Source organism: Schistocerca serialis, chromosome 3 (genome assembly GCF_023864345.2).
Source record: "Schistocerca serialis cubense isolate TAMUIC-IGC-003099 chromosome 3, iqSchSeri2.2, whole genome shotgun sequence".
Classification (NCBI taxonomy): Eukaryota; Metazoa; Arthropoda; class Insecta; order Orthoptera; family Acrididae; genus Schistocerca; species Schistocerca serialis.
In genome coordinates, this window is record NC_064640.1 from 367,157,914 (window position 1) to 367,184,639 (window position 26,726).

At 39.9% G+C, this 26,726-nt stretch overlaps 1 protein-coding gene across 1 annotated transcript in view; it reads left to right on the forward strand.

Moving 5' to 3' along the window:
- Positions 1 to 26,093, forward strand: part of LOC126470185 (uncharacterized) — a 130,990-nt gene extending 104,897 nt beyond the window's left edge. Inside the window, exons 9-12 of the mRNA XM_050097842.1 lie at positions 14,461 to 14,627; positions 20,541 to 20,723; positions 23,289 to 23,386; positions 25,829 to 26,093. Of these exons, the coding sequence (XP_049953799.1) occupies positions 14,461 to 14,627; positions 20,541 to 20,723; positions 23,289 to 23,386; positions 25,829 to 25,871 (491 nt within the window). The 3' untranslated portion in view covers positions 25,872 to 26,093. The remainder of the gene's footprint in view (positions 1 to 14,460; positions 14,628 to 20,540; positions 20,724 to 23,288; positions 23,387 to 25,828) is intronic.
- Positions 26,094 to 26,726: the final 633 nt, after the last annotated feature.

Consider the following 26,726-nt stretch of genomic DNA (forward strand, 5'->3'; position numbering starts at 1 on the left):
GTATTTGCTGTATTTAGTTGAGATTCCACTTTGCAGAAGACAAAGTTTAAGTGATAAGTAGTAAAGTTTCTTTAGGAGTTTGTGTGGCCTTTTGAGAAAATAGGTCCATTGATAGCTTTCAAAGTTACCTGTATACTGTTGTTCATATGTACAACCAGTGTCTAAAGACTATTTGGATGTTTGCGTTTTGCATAACCTTCCCAGTGTCTGCTTACTAGCACAGTGCACTGATGATGTACCTAAAAATAAAGTTGTCTCTTAGTTCAAAGGACAGAATTATAATCAGTACATCATTATTTACATACTGATGACCCAGGACATTATTACCACCTCCTTAATAACAAGTCAGTCTACATTTAGAACACAAAACAGCAACAGTTGTGTGTGACATGGATTTGACAAGTCCTTTGTAGGTTTGCGGAGGTATGTGGCACCAGATGCCTGTATACAGGTCACACAAGTTTCATAAATTGTGGGCCAGTGGTTTATGAGCACAGAGCTGGCCCCCAATAGCATCCCAGATGTGTTGAGTGTTCAGATCAGGCAAATTTGGTGGCCAAGGCATTATGAGTTCACCATCATGCTCCTTAGATCACTGTAGCACAGTTCTGGCCTTGTGTCATGAACAGTTATCCATTTGGAAGATGCCATCACCATCAAGAAAGATATCAGGCATAAAGTGATGCAGGTAGTCTGTAATATTGTTTATATTGACCACAGCTGCCATGGTGCCTTCAATGATTACCACAGGTCCGATGCAAGCCCAGGGGAATGGCCCCCATAACATAGCATAGCACTGTCCACACCGGCCTGCATCTGTTGTGCAGTGTGTGTTTCAAGCAGCTTTTTGCTTGAATGATGCCATATTGATCCATGGTCCAATCTTGATGATTCCATGTCCAAAGAAAATGTAATTGATATAGTTGTGGAATCAACATGAGAACACATGGGTTGTCTGCTGCAGAGCCCCCTGTTCAGCAATGTGCACAGAGTGGTGTGCTCTATTCCACATATGCGTGCACTGCCATTGTACATTGTCATCAGGTCAGCCACAGGTCTGCCCTATCATGCTTTACATAGCAGACAAGCCTCCTTCCTTCATGTTCGGTGATAAATTACGGATGTCCAGCACCAAGCTGCCTACTAGTGGTTTCACCATCCTTGAGCGCCACTTTCCCTAGATCTCTAGAAACACTCAACCAACTTCACCGTTTCCTAAACGTACAACCTTAGACATAAAAACTGACTGCTGGCCAGCTGCCACAGAGACTAAGTCGGAATCATTCACTTAAGGTGGCCAATAAACTCGACCACCCTTGACAATGCTAAGTCCAGCCATCTGCACAATCTGGCAACACTGTAAGATATGGAAGTGTCAGGAGGAAGTGTTGTCTATTTCCAAGATGTTGTCACGTTGTGTGAGCCCATGGTCTAGTGGTAATCATCGTGCATTTTAAACTTATAGTCATGCGATCCTGTCCAACTGTATCTTTTTTTTTTTATAACCACATTTAGGCCCTCGTCTAATGTTATGAGTCTGATTGAACATCAAAGATAATTTGTTTCACATTCTACCCACCAGTAATAAGAAACAATTCTGCAGGACAGCTTGTGACTGCGACACGATCAGAACAGCATATGCTCGAGCATTTCCTCGTGTGGCTACCAGCCACCAGCTAGACTCCACCCGCTGCCTGAAATCAGGCGCTGCCCAGGTGAACACAGCACAATGCTGTAAGTGCATGTATCAACTGTCATTTTCGAATTTGAAGTTCTAGTTATCATCTTGCAGTTAAGCATTGGATTTTGCATACTTGAAAATCATTAACTACAGTTAAGCATTATAAAATTTGGTCGCAAGTGGAAACAGGTGTAACATCTGCAACACAGTATTTACTTTTGGCATGATAGATGGGTGAATGCAGAGGAGGCAGCTCCAAAGATGTGAACTGTGTGTGGAGCGAGTGCTTTTGGGAAAAATACGCCAGAAAAAGATATTCTTGTTTCAACAAAGATCATTCTGGCATGAAAGATTTTCCACAGTAAGGAAGACTCGACTACTGATGTAAGTGATGGGTTACCATTTAACCATCGTGCAACATTTGAAATCAACAGGCAAAGTTCCGAAGACTGGTGTAGGAGTACTGCATGCTCTAATTCAAAACAACAAAAATCAACAGAGTGACTATTATTGCAGTTTTCTTGAACATCATCAGGTACTTCATTGAGCATTCCTGTGCAGTACTGTTACTGGTGATGAGTTGTGATGCCTTCATCGTTAACTTGCTAATAAATGAAAGGCTGAGCCCTACCAAAAGACGTAAACGTGAGCAGAGAGTAGTGAGAACGTAACATTTTCCATCTGATAGCACCAAAAGTGTGTTTTGCACTATGAATTCTTCCCCAAGGGTGTGTCCATCACAGCTCACAGCTGAAATTTGTTGCCAACAACTGAGACACCTTTCGTTTGCAGTGTATCTGTGTAATTGATTGGCACATGTGTTGTTCAATGGACAACAATTATCACTCACACTGGAATCAATGACTCTCTCTCTCTGTCTCTCTCTCTCTCTCTCTCTCTCTCTCTCTCTCTCTCTGTGTGTGTGTGTGTGTGTGTGTGTGTGTGTGTGTGTGTGTGTGTGTGTGTGTGTGTGTGTTTGTTTTTGTTTTTCACGCACATTCTTCTGAATCAATACTATTAACATTGGAGAAACAAGCAACAATAAATATTGCATCAAATATAACTGTAAAGTATTTTAATGCAATGGCTAGTTACCACAAACTGAATTTTTACCCAACCCATGTCCTGCATATTACGTTAAGTAAGTAATATTGTTAGCAGAGACAGTGCGCTCCTGTTGCGGCTTGCGACAAGTGCAGCGATTAGCAGTGCCCAATGACACTGCGATTTGTTTTTGTAGGCTGAGCATGGACACTGCAGCAGATGATTTACCACAAGCAGAAAGAAATCACTATGGCTCTGATTGCGGTGAGCGGACATCACTGCCTGTATGTTCTTATAGTAGCAATGTGAGACTCTACTCACAGGTGCCATGGGGCAATTTGAATGGGTATCATGTCATTAGTCATCAGAATATTAACCAGTGATGAAATGTACACTCTATTGAATCCCAAGACAAACTAAAGTTTCTGGGAATCATGTAAGTCATTTCCTCTTCTCATACCATAGCTTTTGTTTTTAGTATGAAGTGAAAAATAAACAGTTTAGGGTTCTGAAGCATAATATGACACCAGATTCTTATCATAGGCCCTATCGGAAATGCAAAAAGCAGGGAGCTCTCCATTCTTTTATCCAACAGTCTGTTTCCTTTCTCATGCATTACTACCGCTTGCAGATTCTTATTTAAGGACTTGCTGGCATAAAGTTCTTCAGCAGAATGAGCCTTATGTTATTGTACTAATTATGGTATGGAAAAAATGCAACAAAGACGATTTCCCCTAGAGCAGTGAAGATATTTGCACATGTCTGTATTCAGCAATGACTGCCAGCTGCCACAACACTTTACAGAATTCATGCTGTGGGCAACACAACTGTGAGTGCACTTCAGGCTTCATTCAGTAAGTTGTCAGGAGATGGATGGAAACGTCAAATTAACATCGCTTTCCGAATCATAATCAATCCAAAATGAGGTGTTATTAAGATAGTTCAGTGTTCTAGCAATTACACTTTGATAATTGCCATATGAATATTCCGATATCCAGGAACCTGTCAGTGTGAAACCGTTGGGAACTACTTTAATATCAAACTGCAAGAACTCAAGACAGTACGTGGACTCTCCCGTTTGCTGGGTAACCTCTTACTGTTATTTAGGATTCTTTCTGCCCTAGGCGTAATGCAAATGAAACTTCACATTCATGATGTACTTTTTGCTATTCTTGTCAAACATCAGCAACTCGTAATCATTGTGCGTAACAACTGTGCGATGATAATGGTACAGGTAGTCAGTGTATGCGGTGGTGTTATGTTGTCAAACTGCTTACAGTAACACTTCTCTTTATTTCTTCTCGCTTCTCTTTATTTGGTATCAGCTTGTGTAATCTGATTTAACGAACATAGTACTCCATTCACGAGCTGCTAATGATACAGTATGACTACAGAGATTATCGATCAGGTATTACATTAATTCTGCAGTGAATTGCTTGACAAATATTGATGTCAGCTATGCAGCTGAAATGACTCACTGCACAGTTACTCTATGTTGCACTTGGTCAAGTGATCAGCTTTCTGCAATCCTGCTTCTACTGTTCATAAATACTTCTATACTGACCATTCGTTATATGACTAAATATGTGCTACAATCTGATTCGCATGTATATAACATGGGTTAGCGCCGTCAGAAAGCAATAACTAAGGAACGGATGCCGTTGAAGTCCCGTTATATTGATGGCAAGACAAATGTCCGCAAATCACCTGTATTGCCTCAAAAAACAATTGCATCTTAAATATCAAAGGACAGACGTCAACACTGTCATAGGGCATTGAAATACAGCAATAGTGGCAGATGAAAATTTGTACCCGACCTGAGTTCAAACCTGGACCATTTGCTTACTAGGCACATGTGCTGACCATTGCACTATCGAGACACAACAGCCAACCTCCCTGCAGGACTTATCTACACACTCCTTGTCAGACGCGAACTCCCATATTTGCTGCATACCACATACACAGTACACCCCCACCCATCCCCCTCCATCCATTATTCCACACACTCGCAGCCATACTGTATTCCCGCGAGGGTTCGGACTATGACATGACATGCATCTAGCAGTGAAAACTTCCGATGGCCCATCGAGACCTAAATAATTATACAAGATATTTCAGGAGGAATAGTAAATATTGTAGGAGGTGGTAGTATAGACAAATTGCAGAAAAAAAAATGCCACATAATGTGTGTCCAATTTTTGAGTACATACAGCTGGGTTCAATGCATTTTCATTTCATTTGTTGGTCCTTACAGGACCCCATGCTCTGCACTTCCTTGAAAATGAGCTTCCAGCATTATTGGAAGAGGTTCATTAGGTTACAAGAAAGCGTATGTTCCTCCAGCATGACGGAGCTCCAGCACATTCTAGTCATCAGGTGACACATCATCCAAACCTAACATTTCCCAGAAGATGGATCAGTAGATGTGGGCACTTTACTTGGACACCGAGGTCCCCGACCTTATCCCTTTGGATTTTTGCCTGTGGAGATGGTTGAAAGGCAAAGTCTACAAAGAAAAAGTAAACGCAAGAGCCGATTTAATCATTTGGATTATGAATAGTGCAGCCCTCATAAAAGTACACAGAGATGACCTCAGAAGAGTTACATGTGGTGTTATCAAGATAAGTCAAAAGTGCGTTGAAGATGGTAGGAGAATTTTTTAAAAACAACTTTGAACATGATTTGCCTTTGCTTTGAGTATGTCAGGGTTACGTACTAACAGCTGTATCTCTATACTCAATAAAATGCGGACACATTTATATGGGTTTTTTTTATGTAGTTTGTCTATACTACCACATGCTACAATATATACTGTTCCTCCTCAAACACTCTGTATACACACATGTGTATGGTTCCTGTTCGTTCAGATATCCACAAATCCGGGTTCGAACCTGGTCAGGCACAAATTTTCATCTGCTGCCGTATCTGTATTTTAATGCACTGTGACAGCCTGGACATCTGTCCTTCAATATGTAATTGATTAACAAGGCTATCTGTTTCGATTCATAGCGGTTTGTTCTTACGGACATGTCCGAAAGAAGTCACACACACACACACACACACACACACACACACATTTGCATCTTAAATTCTGTTCAGAAAATGTTTGGCAACTCAGTGATAGTGATGGACTGGAACTTCATTAACCTACTCATTTCACTAAATATAGTTGTAATTTTCTTTCCACCAAATATAGTTGTAATTTTCTGAACAATTCATGTTTAATAAGTGATGGCGATTTGGAAATTTTATGTTTGTGGGATGGTTACTTTTTATATGTTAATTACAGTGTCCCTCAGTGTTTACTTTGTGGGAAACCTGCTTCTTTCTACCCTAGCCTATACTACAGCAATGAGTGAATGCTCATATTCTTGATACCTCACTGGACGTGCTACTGCAACTGTAGCCTAAGATTCAAATCTCACTGGAAAATTATATTTCGAGTCAAATGGTTTTGCTTCTCCTATAATGTCATTGAAAACGATCACAACAAAATTAAGTATAGGAATCCTACGAAACCCTTGAGTTCATACTGTGCAGATGAAAAAAGCAGTTTTTCACAATTATCTGATGATACCTGGTGTTTGTCAGATTCCACTAATTATGACTACACTATTAATTGTTGGTTCACAGACACTTTTCTTCCGCTTATTGTAACTCTTTTTTGAATGCTAGAGCTGGAAGAATAGAAACATCAGATTTTTGCCATATGGAATATTCAAATTCACCTTTAAGTCTTCACGTTTCTAGCAACAGCAGAATATCCGTCAGAAAAGCTGACAACAAGAAGCCAGGGCATGCCTGTCTTCTGGTGGGTGTGCCAGTGACAGCGATTTCAATAATAATATAGTATACCAAAGATACGTTGCCAACTCAACCACTGGAGAAGCTCCAAAATTGTGAATCATGTCTGGTGAATACACTTTCAATGTTTCGGTCCGATTAAGACAGACTGTAAAATGCAAATAATTGTCACAGTAATTAATTTATGACATTTTGTTTCCACTCAGTGCATCGATGTATTACAAGTAATGACACTCTAGCCCCTAAATCTAGTTACTGAAATGTGAATAAGACTCAGTGACATATAATGAGGATATTCCAGCCCTTGCTGCCCCCAGCTTTGAGATGAAGCTATAGTCACTTCCGAGGTCACTCACAGAGCACATCAGGTGGTATCCTTCCTGGTAGTATAATTGAAACTTGGCAACAACACAGAATATGTTTGGCAACTGTGTGACTGACGAGTTACTTCCTTGATGGCACAAAACTATCCTGCTAAATTCACTTGATATTATCGTGTCATTTGAGTTGAATAATGTAAGTGATTTTCTCTTGAGATGTGATATATGGATATCAGTTAATGCTTTTGAGTCCATGAAAATCGTTCCAAATGGGAAATACAACTACTCTCATCTCGTATGTTGCGATTTAGAGCGGCTGCTGGACCAATAAGTAAGACACAGATGCTGCACCTCTTCTATAGCTCTGAGGTAATGTGCTTGCCTACCAGGTGCAAGCTACTTTTGTTCTCCTTTTGAGACTCACTAAAAGCCAGATATTTTATTCTTTTGTAGCAGAGCTACAAGCAGGCAGATAGAAACTCAATAAGGGAATTGTAAGACGACACTCGAGAAAAATTCGTCTTGCTACTTCATAATGCCACTTTTGTTTTCTGCCGACATATGTTTTGTTGTTGTGAATACATAATTTTATCCATGAACTGCCACATTTTTGTAATACTTGAGTGTGACACATGACAGGAAGTAAATACAGATCTTTTCGATGTTAAAAGTCACTAATATCCTACTAATTCGTGTTAAAATAGGCACAATCCTCTTACAGACACTTATTGCTTTATTAATATAGACTGCTGTCATGATGTTTCTGTAGTAAGTTGAATTTAATTTGTATTAGTACAGTGACTATTTTAATTGGATTTTCCATTAGTTTATTGAACGCAAGAGTAATCATCAAAGAGAAATTAATCAGCAACTATATTCTTTCACAATATCTAAAACAATCTGACTATGCTGAAGTAGTTTACAAATTCTATGCCTGTAGAAACCTACTGGTTCTAACAATGTCATTAAACCAGTGCAGTTTGAAGAGCAATTTCATCTAGAAATGAATTGCCTTGATGGTTAATCGATCAAGAATGGGAAAGGTAAACATTTACTAGTATATGATCAGAGGGACAATTTCCTGAGAGTTGACTTCCCTATCAATCTCCTGGATAGATTTGTTTCTCAAACCAACAGAGTGCGTTATCATACAGTAGCACATGTGATATAGTTTTGTTGGTCGATTTTCTTAGACTGCGACCAAAAGGTGTCTCAATTGTTGGCAACAAATTCTGCCTGTGATACACACACCCCTGGGGAAGAATTCGAAGTCCAAACACACTTTTGGAGCTATCAGATGGAAAATGTTATGTCCACACTACTCTTTGCTCGAATTTACATCTGTTGGTAGGGCTCAGCCTTTCACTTCTTAGGAAGGTAACGATAAAGGCATCATAACTCGTCACCAGTAATAGTATTGCGCAGGAATGCTCAATGAGCGACCTGATGATCTTCAAGCAAACTGCAATAATAGTCACTCTGTTGATTTTTGTTCTTTTGAATTAGAGCATGCAGTACTCTTACACCAGATTTCTGAACCTTACCTGTTGATTTCAAATGTCACATGATGGTTAAATTATAATCCATCACTTATATCAGTAGTTGAGACTTCCTTACTGTGGAAAACCTTTCATGCCAGAATGATCTTTGTGTACAAAAGAATATCTTTTTCTGGTGTATTTTTCCCAAAAGCACTCGCCCCACACACAGTTCACATCTTTGGAGCTGCCTCCTCTGCATTCATCCCTCTATTATACCAAAAGTAAATACTGTGTTGCAGATGTTACACCTGTTTCCACTTGTGACCAAATTTTACAACGCTTAACTGTAGTTAATGATTTTCAAGTATACAAAATCCAATGCTTAAGTGCAAGATGAGAACTAGAACTTCAAATTTGAAAATGACAGTTGATACATGCACTGACAGCATCTCGCTGCGCCCACTTGGGCAGCGCTCAATTTCAGGCGGCGGGTGGCGTCAGGCTGGTGGCCGGTAGCCGATGCAGTGGGAGGAAACGCTTGAGTGTATGCTGTTCTGATCACATCACAGCCACGAGCTGTCCTGCAGAATTGTTTTTGGAAGTATTTCTTATTACTGGTGGGTAGAATGTGAAACAAATTATCTTCGATGTTCAATCAGACTCACAACTTTCGACAAGGGCTGAAATATGATTAGAGAGAGAGAGAGAGAGAGAGAGAGAGAGAGAGAGAGAGAGAGAGAGAGAGAGAGAGAGAGATACAGCTGGACATGAACACGTGTCTATAAGTTTGGAATCCATGACGATTACCACTAGACCACGGGCTCACACAACATGACAACATCTCAGAAGTAGACAACACTTACGCACCTTACAGTGTTGCCAGATTGTGCAAATGGCTGGACTTAGTGTTGTCAGGGGCGGTCGGTTTTATTGCCAACTTAAGTGAACGACTTGGACTTAGTTTCTGTGGCGACCAGCCGGCTGTCAGTTTTTATGTCTAACACTGTACATTTGTAGGTGCCAGGCCGTAGCGATCTGCCGTTAGCCAGAGTCACTTATGTGAGTCAATTCCCTGTTTTGTTGACCATATGGCCAGTAGACTGATTTCCCATTTGTTTTCTGTTTGGTTTGTAATGAATCATTTCCTGAGTGGCCATATATGACAGCCCTGTTCTCTATTATAAGTCAACTCTACCAGTTTTCAGCTGGAGGGTGAAGGGAGTTTTTGTTTGTCCTGGACATGATGAGCCAGTCTTCCCCTAATCGTTCTTAAATGGATTGCAGTCAGAGCCAGCTAGGCTGATTTTAAGAATGAGTAATTCCCCTTCTCCATCACAGTCGTTGTTTTCCAACACCCATCACTTAAAAAGTTCTTTAAATCTTGCCGGAAAGCAGCACCTCACAGAAGCTTTATTAGCATGAGCAGGAAATGGTCAGTGAAAATGTTTTCTTTCTGCCCCTGATTCTGATTAGGTAGAAGTGAAAGTGAAATAATAATATTGAGCAGCTTGGAAGCTCGTGAAATCAGGAAGTTGATCAGTGGTCCTCCTGGGTGCTGCAGTCATGGATTCCCTGGGATGGAGGTGCTGACTGTAGAGTAGTATTGATTTCTGTGTTCGGAGGCTTAGTGAGCCATGAAGTATTCCTTCCAGTATTGAAAGCTGAGAGGTTGGTAAGTGCGATTCCCATGCATTGATATGGAGTGTTCAGTGTTTTTCATATTATAGTGTTGCTTTTTGGCATGGGTGGATATCCTTAGTAGGCAGAGTTCTCAAGTTGGTTGTGGGTTTGAATAGCTAGTTTGATAGTTGATGTTTTACTCAACAAAATGGACTTGGCAAGGTTTTCAGTGAAGCCTGTAAATTATATTTGTTTCTTGGGGAATTGGAGTGTGATGTTTTGGTACACTCTTTCTGCATTGACTTTTAACTGCATTCCTGATTTTTTTTGTGGAGAAAAATGGCAGGAGTGATTAGGAGCAAGCTGGAGGTGGTGTATGAACTGTTAGTGGTGTAAATATTCCAGTCCAGAATCTTCCTGATAGAAGTTGGATTGCTACAGGACATTGACATCGGAGTAGTGAGAAGTTTAATCTTGTCTCAGGGGTCAAAGTGAGCTGGCAACCCTTATGCAGACATTATTTTACATGTGCAGAAGTACAGAGAATTAATCTGGGAAATCTGTGTCACTGCCTAAGCTACAACATACAGCAAGAAGTACACTTTCAGGTGTCACCTGAAGGTAAGGTAAGGTCTACAACTAGAGGACAAGTGTAGAAAAAGAAATTAAGAAAAAGAGCAGGAAAGCTCAAAAGGTCGAAGAGAAGAGACTAAGGGAAGAGAAAAAGAAGAAAGCGAAGAAGAAAATGTAAGAACAAAAAGGAAAAAGAAAAGAGGGAATAGGGAAAGGAAAAAGGGATGATGGAAATCAGGGAGAAAATGGTAAAAGATGAGAAAGAGAGACAGGAAAGGGATGATAAGAAGAAGAAAGAGATAATGCAGGGAATAGATTCAGTTTATGCAGTGAGAGAGGAAATGACATAATAAATCCAGAACCTGGCTGAAAAAACTAAGGTGGTTTTGAATGGGTATATGAGAGAATAGAGAGAAAATCAGGGAGGAAGTGAAATCTCAAGAATTTAATTTTGCAAGGTGGACATGAAAATAGAAACAGTAGGTCAGGATATGATTCCTATTCAGCATAATTAAGATTTTATGCACAGGGGTAGGCAGTCAGCCTTTTAATAAATTCTGGGGAAGTTCGAGGTGACACCCAATAGAATTTCTAAACCAGTTTGTGAGACACCGACAATTACAATGATCAGGACTTATAGGCAGTTCAGAATTTGGTGGGAGAAGAAAAACTAGTCGGTAAATGTTTGTGAGTAGTTTAGTACCTGAATTCCAAAAGAATCTGGAGCACTGCCATTACAGTATCACTTGTGGGAACCATACCAAAATAGGTATGGAACACAAGAAAAGTATGAGTTGCAGTTAGTAGAGAATACACAGATTCTGTATGTGGCTTTTGAGTCATAAACATCAGAAGGAATGGCAAGAGGAACCAAGCAAAGAATTATTGGAAACAGATAGAAACAGGTGTAACATTATGGAGCCTGATCATGGGGAAACTCCTGAACATTATCAGACATACTGGGATGTTTCAGAGTCATGGTATTTCTGAAAGCATAAGGTCAGAAAAAATACAGGGTAAATTCATAATTATAATCATGGAGCAAGGGAAGGATGAAATGCTAAATAGAATACAGCTGGTTGTATATGGCAAGAGAGAGGAATAAATTAAAGAAATTTTACTATCAAATGTTCAATGATATATTGTTCTGTAGATCTCAGAAATTCAAACCACTGGAGATTTTGCATACCTGAACATGTAATCATGAAAACCGTCAGGGCATCTCACAAAAGTGTGGTGACTTTGGGTCTTCCAAGGTGAGAAATATACTATCCATGTCTTTACACTCTACCTATCACTGAGACAAGTATGTAAAACAAAACTATGTGATATCTTCACCAAGTAACTAAGTCCTATATTCAAAGAGGGGTGGGAGAGATGCAAAATATTATTCCATAGTATCCATTCAAACTGGTGTGTGTGGATCTGGCAGGACCTTTACCGAGTGGCCGTTTGAGAAGGCCTACCAGAAAGGCTTTAATGAGATGTTTGTTAGTTTAATTTTGTCTGAAGGTAGCTGTGCAAAAGGCAATCCTGTTGGCTAATGGTCCGCAGTTTGTTAGTAAGGTGTGAAAAGAGAGATTGAAAGGGTTTGGGATAGGAGAAAGTGCGGTGAGCATGTGATTCAGAAAATCAGGCATTAATTATGAGCAATGTTCTGGTAGCACAATACTATGTGGCCAAATATTCTGAAAAAGATAAAAAAAAACTCTTTAAAGGTCATACCTCCTGAATCTACCAGTGCTGTTGTGGAGGAAATTGCTTTCAGGACAAAGCCCTCATGCTGGTAGAAAGAGAAAGTAGCTTATCCTCCATGGTACAGTAGGAATAGAATCCATATTTGTGAAAAGCCAGCTAGTAAGCAGCACCTTACGGGAGCTCTATTAGCAGGAGTGGGAAATGGCCATTGAAAATGTCTGTATTCTGCTCCTGATTATGATTAACTGGAAAGCTTGAAACTGAAATAATTTTGTGGAACAGTTTGAGAGCTCGTGAAATCGAGTAGTTGGGCGGTAGCCCTCCAGGGTGTTGGAGTCATTGACTCTCTGAAGTGGAGATGCTGATTCAGTAGTAGTTTTGACATCTGTGTTTGGCAACTTAGTGATCCCTGAAGTATTTGTTCCAGTGTGGAAAACTGAGAGGACTGGCAATAGCGTTTCCTGTGCATGAGTGTGGAGTGCTCAAGAGCTCTACAGTTTTTTTATAGGAGAAAGTTGCTTTTTAGTGAGGGTGCACATGGCCAGTTGGTGAATTTATACAAGTGTGTGGTAGGCCGAACATCTGGTACAGCTACTGAAACCTCTTGTTGGTTACTGACCACACCAAGTTAGGAATGGCCAGATACAGCGATGCATCTCGCAGTGCTGTTCAGAATGTAATGTGCATTCACCTCAGCCAGACTGACAAGTCTGCAGTGGCAGAGCACAGTATCAATGAAAGACACATGTTTGTTTGTAAACAGTCAAAGCTGCTGTGCATGCCAACAGGTTCTCGGATTCAGTCATCAAAGAGACAGTGGAAATTAGAGTACATGACAATCTTGTCAACTGGGATAACAGTTTTCAACTGACTTCCACATGGGATGTGATGTTAGGAAAAAATACATCAGCAACACTCTGATGTGGAAGTGGTAGAGGCAGCGGGTAGAACAGACAGCCAGCACCAAGACTAAGACACCTGGATGCCCCCTTCTACCAGTGGTGGGGCCCCCACACCACCACTTGTCATGGCACGATTGTCACACCTGTTGGGTCCTTGGAAGAGGAGTCTTCAGTCCAGTAGCTATAAAGAAACTTAACTGGACATAAACCCAACACTTCACCTAAAGATAATGAGTAGGAAACTCATCGAAACATCGCGATGATACAATGCCACGCTGATTTACGATATTGTTTATTTTGTATTTGTCCATTTTCATTGCGAAGAGAGACTGGTACCTGTAGCCATCCAGGGTTTATTTAATGACTTTCATTATTACATTTAATTATCTTTTAGGAAAACTGTTTTCAAAAAGGGATTAAAACACAACAAATTTTTTAATGTTTCGTTTAGAGCTAGTATTAGGCTCATCATAAACTTCACCTCGGCCAACATTTTTTAAGCTTTGTTTAAAATCTTCAGCAGTTTTGTCATAAATCATTCTCATTGTTTTTTGATTGTTTTTTAACTAACTGTGCATCATAATCTAACAATCCATTTACCCCAAGACAGGCATGTGTTTCTTAATTTCCACTTGTACGACTACGTAATCTATAAGGGAACTACTATCTGGAGCAACTTCATTAGGGAAATTTATGACTGGTACTAAATTATAAGTGGCTAACAGCACCTCATGATTGGACCTTCTTCATCCGTGAAGTATGCTGGAATTGGAAAAATAGTGACCACGGAACCCATGTATGATTAGAGTTATGTTCTTTCATGCACTCTTAATCTGTTGCACACTGTTAAAACAACATCTGTACACATTCTTTTTCCGAGTTACCTAGTTCGTTTTTAATCTGTCAGGAATAAAAGTGGAATATCTTTTGTGTAAAAGTGAGATTGTTTGAGTAGTGAAAGAGCTATATGATATGATTTGCTGCCAGCAGAGAATATAGACAAAAGTTTTTTTTATATACCAAAGGAAAAAAGAAGGCAGGAAGTAATCTGATGAAGAACAAATATAAAATGGAAATGAAAACTTATGCTGGGAAGCAAAGTGGAAAACACAGTAAAAAGTGTATCCTAAAAAGGAAAAAGAAACTTGTAAATTTGTTTTTGAAATTTAGTTTGTTATGTATCAACCTTGTTCATAATTTATTGCTGTCTGATTATTAAAAGGCAGTATAGAATACAGGACATAAAGAAATTAAAAATGCTGCATTTACATTAAAGCAATTCTAAATTGTCGTTGGGCAAAATATGTCTCTAATATTAACCATTTTTTTTGCTGTAGAGTTTCAGAATGAGGGAAGAATGAAACACTGCATTGAAACTGAGCTGAGAATAACTGACTATGAGGAACTTGGTCAAAAATACTGTGAAATAAAATCACATTTTAAAAAATTGGGCTCCAATGGCCGAAGGAAGTTTAAGAAATACGTTCCACAGCGACTGCTGGAGGTGAGTCTTTCAAAGATTACTGTGTCATTTAGCATGGTAATGACGTTTTTATTAACTTCTCCCATGTATTACAAATTTGCTTTCCAAACAAACAATTGCTCTTTTATGTATATTAGGATACCTTAAGCACATGGCTTTGCCTAAAATTTGCATTATTAAAGTGTGTGTTTGATATAGAGCGATGTAAAAGGGTGAGGAAGTTTTTGAGACCATTTCATTGGAATTCAGTTAATTAATTAGTTTTCATGTTATTAAGGATTTTTGGGTATTATGGGTGGGGATGGAAATATTGCCTGTGCTTCAATAATAGCTTCATGAAGGCGTTACCACTGAGCTGTGTTTAATGCAGGAGACTTATTACATTGAGTTTGGTTCACTCATCAATCATCATAGCTTTGTATTAGTTATGATACCTGTCAACTTATGTTTTTATATATTAAGTTAGGCAAGCCATTTTTATTTAAATTCTCTGCACTTTTCCAAAATCCTTTCAGATGACTAGCACATTGATCCCTTGTACAGCTCTCATAGGATATGAAAAGGGGATATCCCTCACTACATCTGTAGCATACAATAATCTACGTAAGTCCCTTGGGTGTGGCTACATGACAAGCACCTTAGGGAGTTCTGTGAGTGCAGTGGTTTTCAACTCTTTTCCTGGAAACACTTCCAACTGTTCTATGGAAGAGATGTTGTATATTTGAGTCATATTATTCATTTTTGGCAGTCATTTATGTGATACCACCTTCATGGAGTCAGTATGTTCAATCTCACAATGTGTCCCATATTTATGTGTAGTTGCAAGATCATTGCAAGGTTTATCACAGTATGTGGACAGTCCCCATAACTTTTCAGATTTTAACAGTTCAAAATCTTAAGATTCATAATGTATATCAAATCTGCTGCGGCTAAAAGTGTCATTTCATCAGTTTGTCTGAGTTATTAGTCCTAGAAAGTGAAATGAATGTGATAACTGGATCATCACGTCAGTGTTCCTTTGTATCAATAGTTATTGGCTGTCTAATATAACAACGAAAATAATCAGTTATTGACAATATAATGTAAATGGATAGATAAAAAATCTATTCACAAAGCGGCAGCAGGAGAACACAAGCACAAAAACGTTTAACTTTTACAAGCTTTTGGAGCCAGTGGCTCCTTCTGGCAGAAGAGTTGAAGGGGAAGGAAGAGGGTTGAAGAAAAAGGGCTGGAGAGGTTAAGGAAAAGGGGTACAGTTCAGAAAAGTTACCCAGAACCCTGTGTCAGGAGAGGCTTACCAGATGGTATGAGAAGGAATAACTGATTGTTGGGGACTGCACTGGACGAGATTTGAAAACCTTAAAGGTGGAAGACAGGACAGTATGCAAGACAGAGATTACTACTAAAACACCATACATGAGTTAATAAGAGTGAAAAGCTAAGTGCACTGTATGTAACAGAGGTGGGAAGGGGACAGCAAAAAATAGACAGGCCAGGAAATGACAGATGTAGAAAACAAAAATAGAATGACGAAAGTAGTAGTTACTGTGAATAAATGCTGAGAGGGAAGGAATTAACATATATTATTGCCAGGTTGGTGGCGAGAACCAAGGACATGTTGTGCTAGTTCCCACCTACAGAGTTCTCAGAAACTGGTGTCTGGGGGAAGATTCCAGATGGCATGTGCGATAAAACAGGCACCGAGGCCATGACTACCATGTTGTAGAGCATGCTCTGCAGCAGGATATAGTGTGGTGCCCTCTGCCTATGCCCATGCCCATTTATCCTGGCTGATAACTGGGTGGTAATCATGCCAATGTTAAAGTCTAAACAGTGTTTACTTATCAGCTGTAATATGATGTGTTGTTTCACAGGTGCCTCTCCCGTTGATAGTATATGTTTTTTCAGTTACAGGCCTTGAATAGGTGGTGGTAGGAGGTTGCATAGGTCAAGTCTTGCAGCGGGTACCATCACGGGCAGGGCAGGGTCGTCTGAAATACGTGTCCATGCCACTCCCACCACACAACTTGCTTGTCACCAGTGATGCCATTTCCCTCTATACCAGCATCCCCCACGTACATAATCTGTCTGCAGCTGAACATTTCCTTAGTCAATGCCCTCCTGATTCCATATGTATGACATCCTTCTTGCTCACTTTAATCAACTTTATACTTACCAACAATTACTTCACATTTGAGGGGCCGATGTACAAACAGATGCAGTGTACAGCCATGGGAACCAGGATAGCTTCTTCCTATGCCAACCTTTTCATGAGCCACTTGGTGGAGGCTTTCCTGGGGTTCATAAACCTTCAGCCCCTTGTTTTGTATAGATACATTGATGATATCATTGCCATATGGACTCATGGTACAGCTACCCTGTTAAAATTCCTGGAATCTCTAAATACTTTCTCCCAATTAAATTTCATTTGGTCATATTCGGAATCCCATACCTTTTTCCTTGACGTTGATCTTGTCCTTACTGAAGGCCAGCTACACCCTTTCACCCACATTAAACCTACTAACAAACAACAGTACCTACATTTTGACAGTTGCCATCCTTTCCATGTCAAATGTTCCCTCTCATACACCCTTGGCATTCAAGGCAAACATATTTCTTCAGATGCAGACTCTTTACAGCAATACACCATCATACTCACCTCAGGCTTCACTGGATGTAATTACCCCAACATCCCAATAGCCTAGTTCAAAAGCAGATTTCCCGGGCCATCACATCCAATCCTGGTAGTGCTGATCCCTCCAAAAAACAACTTTGAAGCACACCACTTGTGACTCAGTATTATCCTGGTCTTGAATGTATTAATCAGCTACTTTGACAAGGCCATAAGTTCCTAAAATCCTGCCCTGAAATGAGATCCATTCTGTCTGAGATTTTGCCCATCACACCTAGAGTAGCTTTTCGTCACCCTCCCAATCTCCGCAATATCCTTTCCAGACACTATGCTCCTTCTGCACCCATCTCCCTACCCTATACTTTGTACCCCTGTGACTGTTCCCATTGCAAGACTTGCCCTATGCACCCTCCTACCACCATCTACTCCACCCCTGTAACTGGCAAAACATATACTATCAAAGGAGAGCCCTTTGAAACAATACATGCCATATTTCATCTTTTATGTAAACACTGTTCAGCCTTTTATAAAAACATGATTACCACCCATTTATCATTCAGGTTGAATGGGCATAGGCAGAGGGTGTATACCAGCAACACAGCATGCTCTACAACAAGACAGTCATGACTTCTGTGCCTGTTTCACGACACACGCCATCTAGAATCTTCCCCCAGACACCAGTTTCTCAGAACTCCACAGGTGGGAACTAGCACTACAACATGTCCTTGGTTCTCGCCACCAACCTGGCCTTAATTTAAATTAATTCCTTCCATCTCAGCATTTATTCACAGTAACTACTCCTTTCTTCACTCCATAGTAGTTCCCAACATCTGTCATTTCCTGACATGTCTATTTTTCACACTGGTTTGTACCATTTAGAAACAACAATGTTCCTGAATTTGAATTAGTAATGAATACAATGCATTTCCTGTAAAAGCAGTTCGCCTTGTATGATTGACTGTGCAGCTGATACTATGTTGGAAGGGAGCAATCTCTAATTGATACTTGTACACAGAGTTAACATTAAACATATTTGATCATCTTTCTGTCATTACCTTTCACTTATTTCTTTCTGGGAGTATTAACTAAACTGGTAAATAACTTGTTTGTGGTGTCCTTTGCAGTGTAAAGTGATAAGTTGTGAGGTTTTTTCAGTAAAATTTTATTTTGGTATTATATTGGCTCCATTTGAAACAAATTTTATTGTATCTCATAACAACATTTGAATATATTATTATACAAGGGTTGGAACTTAAATAGTGGCAATTATTTATTCAGAACTGATACAAAAGAGTTACATGTTTGCACTTGTTACTGTCCTTCAAAGTAGTAACCAGTGTTGTGTAGAACCCTTTGCCAATCATGTGGAAGGCATAGTATACCGTTAGCAGAGCCTGTTCTGTTGATGGTGCGAATGGAGTGGTCTACTGCCTGTCGAATCTCTGGAACAGTCCTGAAGTGAATGCCACCGTCATTGCACAGCATTACTGTTCATTTTTGGAGCATCACCTGCAACCAGCTTTGGGAAAGAAGCGGTGACACTTTCTGCACAACCCACCCATCATTTTGCACGACAATGCGCTGGTGCATACGGTGCAAGCTGTGGCTGCTCTGTTTGGTCAATGGGACTGGTAAGGAGTGTACCATCCACCATACTCCTCAGACTGAAGTCCTTGTGCCTTTGATTTGATTCCAAAGATGAAGGAAACACTTCGTGGTATTCGCTTCAGAACTGTTCCAGAGATTGGACAGGCAGTAGACCGCTCCATTCACGCCATCAACAGAACAGGCTCTGCTAATGGTATACTATGCCTTCCACATCACTGGCAATGGGTTCTACACGACACTGGTCACTGCTTTGAAGGACAGTAACAGGTGCAAACATGTAACTCTTTTGTATCAGTTGTGAATAAATAGCTGCCACTATTTAAGTTCCAACCGTCATAGAGAATTTTATTTCATTTAACATTTGAAAACTAGAATTTAGAAGTAATACCAGCAAGATTTATGTGTTTCTACTAGCAATGTATCAAGATTTGCTACAGACTTATTGACATGATGTACAGTGTACACTGCTCTAATACACTGCTGTGTGGCTGGATTGAAGAATTTTTAGCAAACAGAACACAGCATGTTGTTATCAATGGAGAAACGTCTACAGATGTTAAAGTAACCTCTGGCGTGCCACAGGGGAGTGTTATGGGACCATTACTTTTCACAATATATATAAATGACCTAGTAGATAGTGTCGGAAGTTCCATGCGGCTTTTCGCGGATGATGCTGTAGTATACAGAGAAGTTGCAGCATTAGAAAATTGTAGCGAAATGCAGGAAGATCTGCAGCGGATAGGCACTTGGTGCAGGGAGTGGCAACTGACCCTTAACATAGACAAATGTAATGTATTGCGAATACATAGAAAGAAGGATCCTTTATTGTATGATTACATGATAGCGGAACAAACACTGGTAGCAGTTACTTGTGTAAAATATCTGGGAGTATGCGTGCGGAACGATTTGAAGTGGAATGATCATATAAAATTAATTGTTGGTAAGGCGGGTACCAGGTTGAGATTCATTGGGAGAGTCCTTAGAAAATGTAGGCCATCAACAAAGGAGGTGGCTTACAAAACACTCGTTCGACCTATACTTGAGTATTGCTCATGAGTGTGGGATCCGTACCAGATCGGGTTGACGGAGGAGATAGAGAAGATCCAAAGAAGAGCGGCGCGTTTCATCACAGGGTTATTTGGTAACCGTGATAGCGTTACGGAGATGTTTAGCAAACTCAAGTGGCAGACTCTGCAAGAGAGGCGCTCTGCATCGCGGTGTACCTTGCTCGCCAGGTTTCGAGAGGGTGCGTTTCTGGATGAGGTATCGAATATATTGCTTCCCCCTACTTATACCTCACGAGGAGATCACGAATGTAAAATAGAGAGATTAGAGCGTGCATGGAGGCTTTCAGACAGTCGTTCTTCCCGCGAACCATACGCGACTGGAACAGGAAAGGGAGGTAATGACAGTGGCACGTAAAGTGCCCTCCGCCACACACCATTGGGTGGCTTGCGGAGTATAAATGTAGATGTAGATTACATTATTTGTATTCCATGTATCCCACAGAGTGTGGTCTCTGGGATGTGGAAAGAAGTTGGAGATGTAAATTTACTTTAAGTGCACTACAGTGAAATGGCTTTACATTACTGTGTTACAGTGCTAACTCTAATTATAAACTTACCTAAAACATTAAGCTGACCATTACACAGTTTTTAATAAACTTATGTTTTATATTTATTGTTGATTAACAGGTTACTGCCAATGATACAGGATCACAGATGAGTGGTTGGTTACTAAAGCGAAAGAAGAATTCTTGGAAGCGTTACTGGTTTGTTCTAAAAGATCAGGTCCTGTACATATATAAGGCTTCAGAAGATGTAGCAGCTCTGGAAACTGTCCCAGTTCTTGGGTATACTGTGGAACAAATGAAAGAAGTAATTTTTGTTTAATTTAATATCTTTCGTCTTTCAGAATCTAAGAATAAATTATTAATAAAACTGTAAATCTGCTGATGTATCAATTCACTTGTGACTGTCAAAAAATCATACCTGCATTTACATAATTCATATCATGAGCCAGGCCCTACAAATTTGTTTTTGCATGCCACCAGCTGGTGAAGAAGAGCCAGAAAAATATTAAGTTTATTATTTTAAGAGAACTTTGACCATAATCTGTGTACTGTCACAATACCTTAGCTCCCACGCAATTTTCTCTCCTCTCTCCATTTGTGATCACAACAGCTGCCTTGAGCTAGGTACTTATTTAACCATTGAGAATCATTGAAAGTAGCTGTACGGTATACCATTAACTCACATTTTGTGGGCCAATGATTTCTGCAACAGATATTTGGCTCCTGACATCATCTGGAATAAAACTTAAACTAATCTCTTCTTTTCTACAAGAAACTGCACTTTCACAAAACCTGTTCCAACAGATTTCATCCATTATTGCTTTTTGCATTCTTGTTTCCATTTTCATCATTAACCCCCTCCCTCTCTTTCAACACCACAAGATACTCCAGTTCTTTCCTTATATATTTTGTTAGACCATATACCTCACTGTTTGTTGAGGAAGTTTCCAGAACTCTTACATTTATCATGTTGTTTGATGTATTTGGTTCAGTCTCAAATAACTCATCAACTCTGTTGTTTAGAATTGGTGTGGACAAATGCCTATGAGGCACAGGGATTTTGAAACAGTTAATAGTCACATTTTTTATTTGTCACTGTTTGTTAAACTTATTAAATCTGTCTAGAGGGACTTCAAGAACATGTTCCATTACTTTATCAGGAGTATTTAGATCACATTCTTAAGCCTTACATACACTAAAATAATTTTTTCTTGGTAGTGGATTCATTGGGTAGCAAGACCTACAAATAAATCCGTGGTATGGCAGTGGTTACCTGCATGGCACTAGCCTATGCCAACCTATTCAGGGCCATCTAGAGGAGTGCTTCCGAACCATCCAGAATTCCAAACCCCTCATCTTGTTCAGATTTATTGATGACATATTCATGATGTGGCTCGTAGGTGAGAACACCCTATCCACATTCCTCCAGAACCTCATCTTCTCCCCCATTCCTTTCACCTGATTCTCCTCAACCCAACAAGCCATCTTGCTTGATGTTGACCTCTACTCAAAGATGACTACATCAGTACCTCCATCCATATCAAACCTATCAACCACCCGCAACAGCTGCCACCCAATCAGTACCAAGAAGTCTCTTCCATACAGACTAGCTGCCCATGGCTATCACATCTTTAGTGATGAGCAGTCCCTCTCCAAGTATGCCAAGGGTGTCACTGAGACCTTCAGAGATCAGATTACCCTCCCAACCCTGTGCAGGAACAGATCTCCCATGCAGTGACCCACCACCTGAAGTCCCATCATCTGTCCACAAAGGAGCATTCCATTCATGACTCAGTACCATCCAGGACTGGAGCAACTGGATCACACTTTCCACCAGGGTTTTGTCTACCTCTCGTAGTGCTCTTAAATGAGGAATATCCTACCCACTATCCTTCCCACCTCTTCCACAATGGTATTCTGCCGCACACCGAACCTACCCAATATCCTCTTTCATCCCTACTCCGCCCCTGCCTCCCAACCCCTTGCCTCATGGCTCATATCTGTGTAATGACATGCACATTCTTTCAACACCACAAGATACTGCAGTTCTTTCCTTATATATTTTGTCAGGCCACATACTCCACTCTTTCCAGAACTCTTACGGGTCCTTCCTACCAACACCAGCTTATCGGAATTGCCCAGATGTCAACTTTCCCTGTGGTATATCCTACATTCCTGTTACTTCCCTGGCCTCAACCTTCGTTTGTCTCTGTCCTTCACCTGCCTCTCCCCTTCTCTGCTCCCACTCCAACACTAAACTGTCTTCTATTCCACCAATGCACTCTCAGTCTTTTCTTTTTCCCCTCCTCAACTTACCTCCTTTTTCACCCCCCCCCCCCCCCTCCCTGCACATAACCTCCCAACTGCATCTAACTGCCCGACCCTGTCCCCACATGTCCCTGCCCTGTATGCTTCCACAAGTGGCACGTTACCATCCCCCACCCCTACCCTGCTATCCCTCCCTCTGCCCACCCGAGTCTCCCAGTCTCCTCCTTAACTCCACCACCCAGGTTGCTTCTCCTATCATGCGTTCATGTGCAGTTGCTTGCAGCCCTGCTTTGCCGGCCAGAGACAGTGGTCACGTGTGTGCGAGTTGTGCTTGCATGTGTGTGTGTGTGTGTGTGTGTGTGTGTGTGTGTGTGTGTGTGTGTGTGTGTGTGTACATTAGGAGAAGGCCTGTTGACCAAAAGCTCACATGTTTAGCACTTCTTTGGTTGTGCCTTTCTGCAGCTCAACATCTTCACTACAGTATGAGTAGCAGTCTATCCTTTTCATAATATTGTCATATTTTTTACTGGACATTTATCCAGTTTATTTTATGTTCAAAAAAGTTCATTCCCCTCTTTTTTGTTTTTTTTTTTTTTTTCAGCCCTTTGAAGGCAGAGATGCAAAACTTGTGTTCCAGCTGAAACATGAAGGCCAAGCACCTCTTATGTTTTCAGCTGATTCTGAGCACTCAGCCAACAGGTAAGTTTAGATCATATTATGTAACACACACAACATTAAATAAATAATGGTAGTTGCACATTACATGATCCACAATATGCAGGAAACTCGAACTGCCGCCCCCCCCCCCCTCCCTCTCCCTCCCTCTCTCTCTCTCTCTCTCTCTCTCTCTCTCTCTCTCTCTCTCTCGTGTGTGTGTCTCATATCGTGCTCCCATCCGTGGTGACATTGCAGCTGTTTGGCGAAAGTCACAACTTCTGAAAAAGTGAAAAAGTGTGTGTTTGTGTGCGGGTGTGGTTGGGAGGGTGTGGGTGTGGTGACACACACAAAATTTGAACAACAATGATTTCTCTTTTCTTTGTGTACATGTTGATGTACAGTACAGTTCTGTAGAATGTATGCTTGATTTGAAACTTCCTGGCAGGTTATAACTCCACTGCAGGGTAAAAATTTGTTCCTGAAACAGTCACTGAAGCTGTGGCTAAGCCATTTCTCCACAATATTATGTCTACCAGGAGTGCTAGTTCTGCAAGGTACGCGGAAGAACTTTTTTGAAATTTTGAAGGTAAGAAGAGAGGTACTGGCAGAAGTGAAACTGGGATAGCAGGTTGTGAGCTAAGCTTGGGTAGTTTAGTTGGTAGAACAATTGCTCCTGAAAGGCAAAAGTCCTAGGTTCGACTCCTGGTTCAGCATACAGTTTCAATCTGCCAGGAAGTTTTAAGATTAGCTTGGTTTAAGAAAAATCTGTTTACGTCAATTGATCTATGTTTATTTTCTGAAAAATCTGATCTTTGTTAATATTTCTTTTATATATTAAACACACATTAAATCAAGCTGAATAAGTCCATAATCTGTAAACCAGTACTTACCTTATTCCTTGGGCTACAGCTAATGGCCCCAGAATAACGAATTACGTTCTGTTGTTCAGTAATTAGCCCTCCCTCCCCCGAAGCCAACTGTGTGGGACCTTGTTCTAAACCTTTTGGGAATGAAACTTGTGATTAAGACACTGAACACTTTTTTCGGAAACGTGATTTGAATTGCTGACAGGCCATTTGGACTTAGGTTTTGTAATGGTTTCTTTGAAAAGAACACTAATAGTTTTGTTTCTGAATCTGCACTTGTGCTCCACCTCTAATGACTTCATTGGTGACGTGACATTAAACCTTAATCTTCCTTCCTTTCTCCTTCTAGCACTTTTTGAAGATTGCGAGATTAATAATCAAAATACTGTAAATATTGGCTGGACACCTGAAAACATTATATCTAAGGAAATTTCAGAAATCCCTTTGCTTCAGTCCTTTATATGTTTGTCTTGCAACAGACAGATGTTTTCGATATTTGCATATAATTTAGTATAACTTTTTCTTTGAAAGTACACAAGCATTGTGGAAAGTGCTTATTCTGTACAATCTATGATCATCTCATTTAAGTAGGGTATGCAAGCAATTACGTGTCACCTGGACATCTTCAATTATTCACTCTTGCTTAAGTTCTTATTGATACCAAGAAATATCTCCCATTTGAGATGACATTGTGAAACTTGCCCCTTCAATGAATGACTGTTTCTAGTAAAAGATAAAGTAATATTTCTATTTCTTCTTCCATGTTGTTCCTAATTTCTGACTTATATTTGCTTGTGATTGATGTTTTTGACTTGACATTTTCTATCTCAAATATCAGTCAAGATTGCACCATTGTCCTTCACATTTTGATGAAGGAACTCCCATTTTAAACTGAACTGTACGTACGGCTAGAGTTATTTAAGCAGTTGCTAAATAAATTCCAACTTGCATTATTCAGACTTGGATAAAGTTGAATGCCAGAGATATTTGTGATTATTGGTTGGCTTTCTTAGTGTAAGATGAGAATTTAACAGATTTGTTTGCCTGTTTCAAGTGAGCGTTGTGACGTAGTGTCTTTAGTTTCTTCTATGCATTTTGTATGGAAAGATACCAACATTAAGCATTTAATACAAGTAAAAGTAACTCCTACTTGTAAGTAGTGTGTAGGTAAATTGGTCACAGATATGATGTTTGATGTATATAATTGAGGAACAATGTCATTCTTTTTAAAAAGTTGAAAAAAGTACACAGATTCAGACCACTCCATTAAAATTACAACTTGGCTGCTGTTTTTGCCTCGATAAACCAGTTGTACATGAACTGTGCATTTGTAGCTATTTTTCATTGGCATGTCAAAAATATAATTTTATAATTTCTCTTGTGTTTATTGTGTACTTTGTGAAACTCTGAAAGAACTGCTCCTTTTTTCAGCACCTATGCCATTGATGTGCAGAGAACTACATAGCCTCTCCTTGGATGTGCTGAGCATTTCATATTCTGTATAACAAGACAGTATTATAGAATGCAACTTTTTAACTCATATCGGAATGTACCTGAGTCACTGAATTTTGAATCGATTTTACTACTGTTGGTGTTACATAACTGTTTTATTTTTTAGGTGGATATCAGCTGTGAGGGAAGCAACAGTTTTAAAGGAATGAAGAAGAAACCAAAAAATAACTGTGGGACCTATTTATATTACTGCCTTACTAGTGTGAGATTTTCTGTTGTCACACTTGCAGCTTTTTTAAAACCATTTTTGAGATGGAGTGTTTTATGGACTGTGCAGCTTGTTAATTTAATACCTCTACTAGCATTGTAAATAAAATGCCACTGTTTGTACATTGTGTAATTTGTACAGTCACTATATTTTATGAAATCTTTTAATATAATTTGTAATAAAGAAATGAAGAAAGAATTTATGTTTACTTTGTGGATTAAGGCACCCTCTCACAGCATTGTCTCATGTATATCATACTTCCTGCAAAATATTTGTCTGATAATGTTAGAGAATTTTATCTTTGTTGGATGTATGGTCTTTTAGGCCAGCCTTTTCTTCCAGATATCTGTCAAATTTGATGTATTGAGCCAAATGTTCAAATTTTCAAATGTGCTTGAATTCCTAAAGGACCAAACTTCTGAGTTCATCAGTCCCTAGACTTACACACTACTTATACTAACTTATGTTAAGAAGAACACACACACACACACACACACACACACACACACACACACACTCCCATGCCTGAGGGGGGACTCGAACCTCCAGCGGGAGCGGCCACGCTATACATGACATGGCACTGTATTGAGCCAAGCTTGATTTGTGTTATGTAACTTTGCTCATGTTAGACAGTTTTTGATAAATGAAATAAAACTGGAAACATCAGTTGTATACCTCTGATAGTTCATAAATTTTTACCATATCGATAGCAGTGACAGATAGCTAACTATCGTTGAATGCTTTATGGAGATCTTAAACGTTTTGTTAAGTGTTAGGGCAACTGTGTCATCGTTGG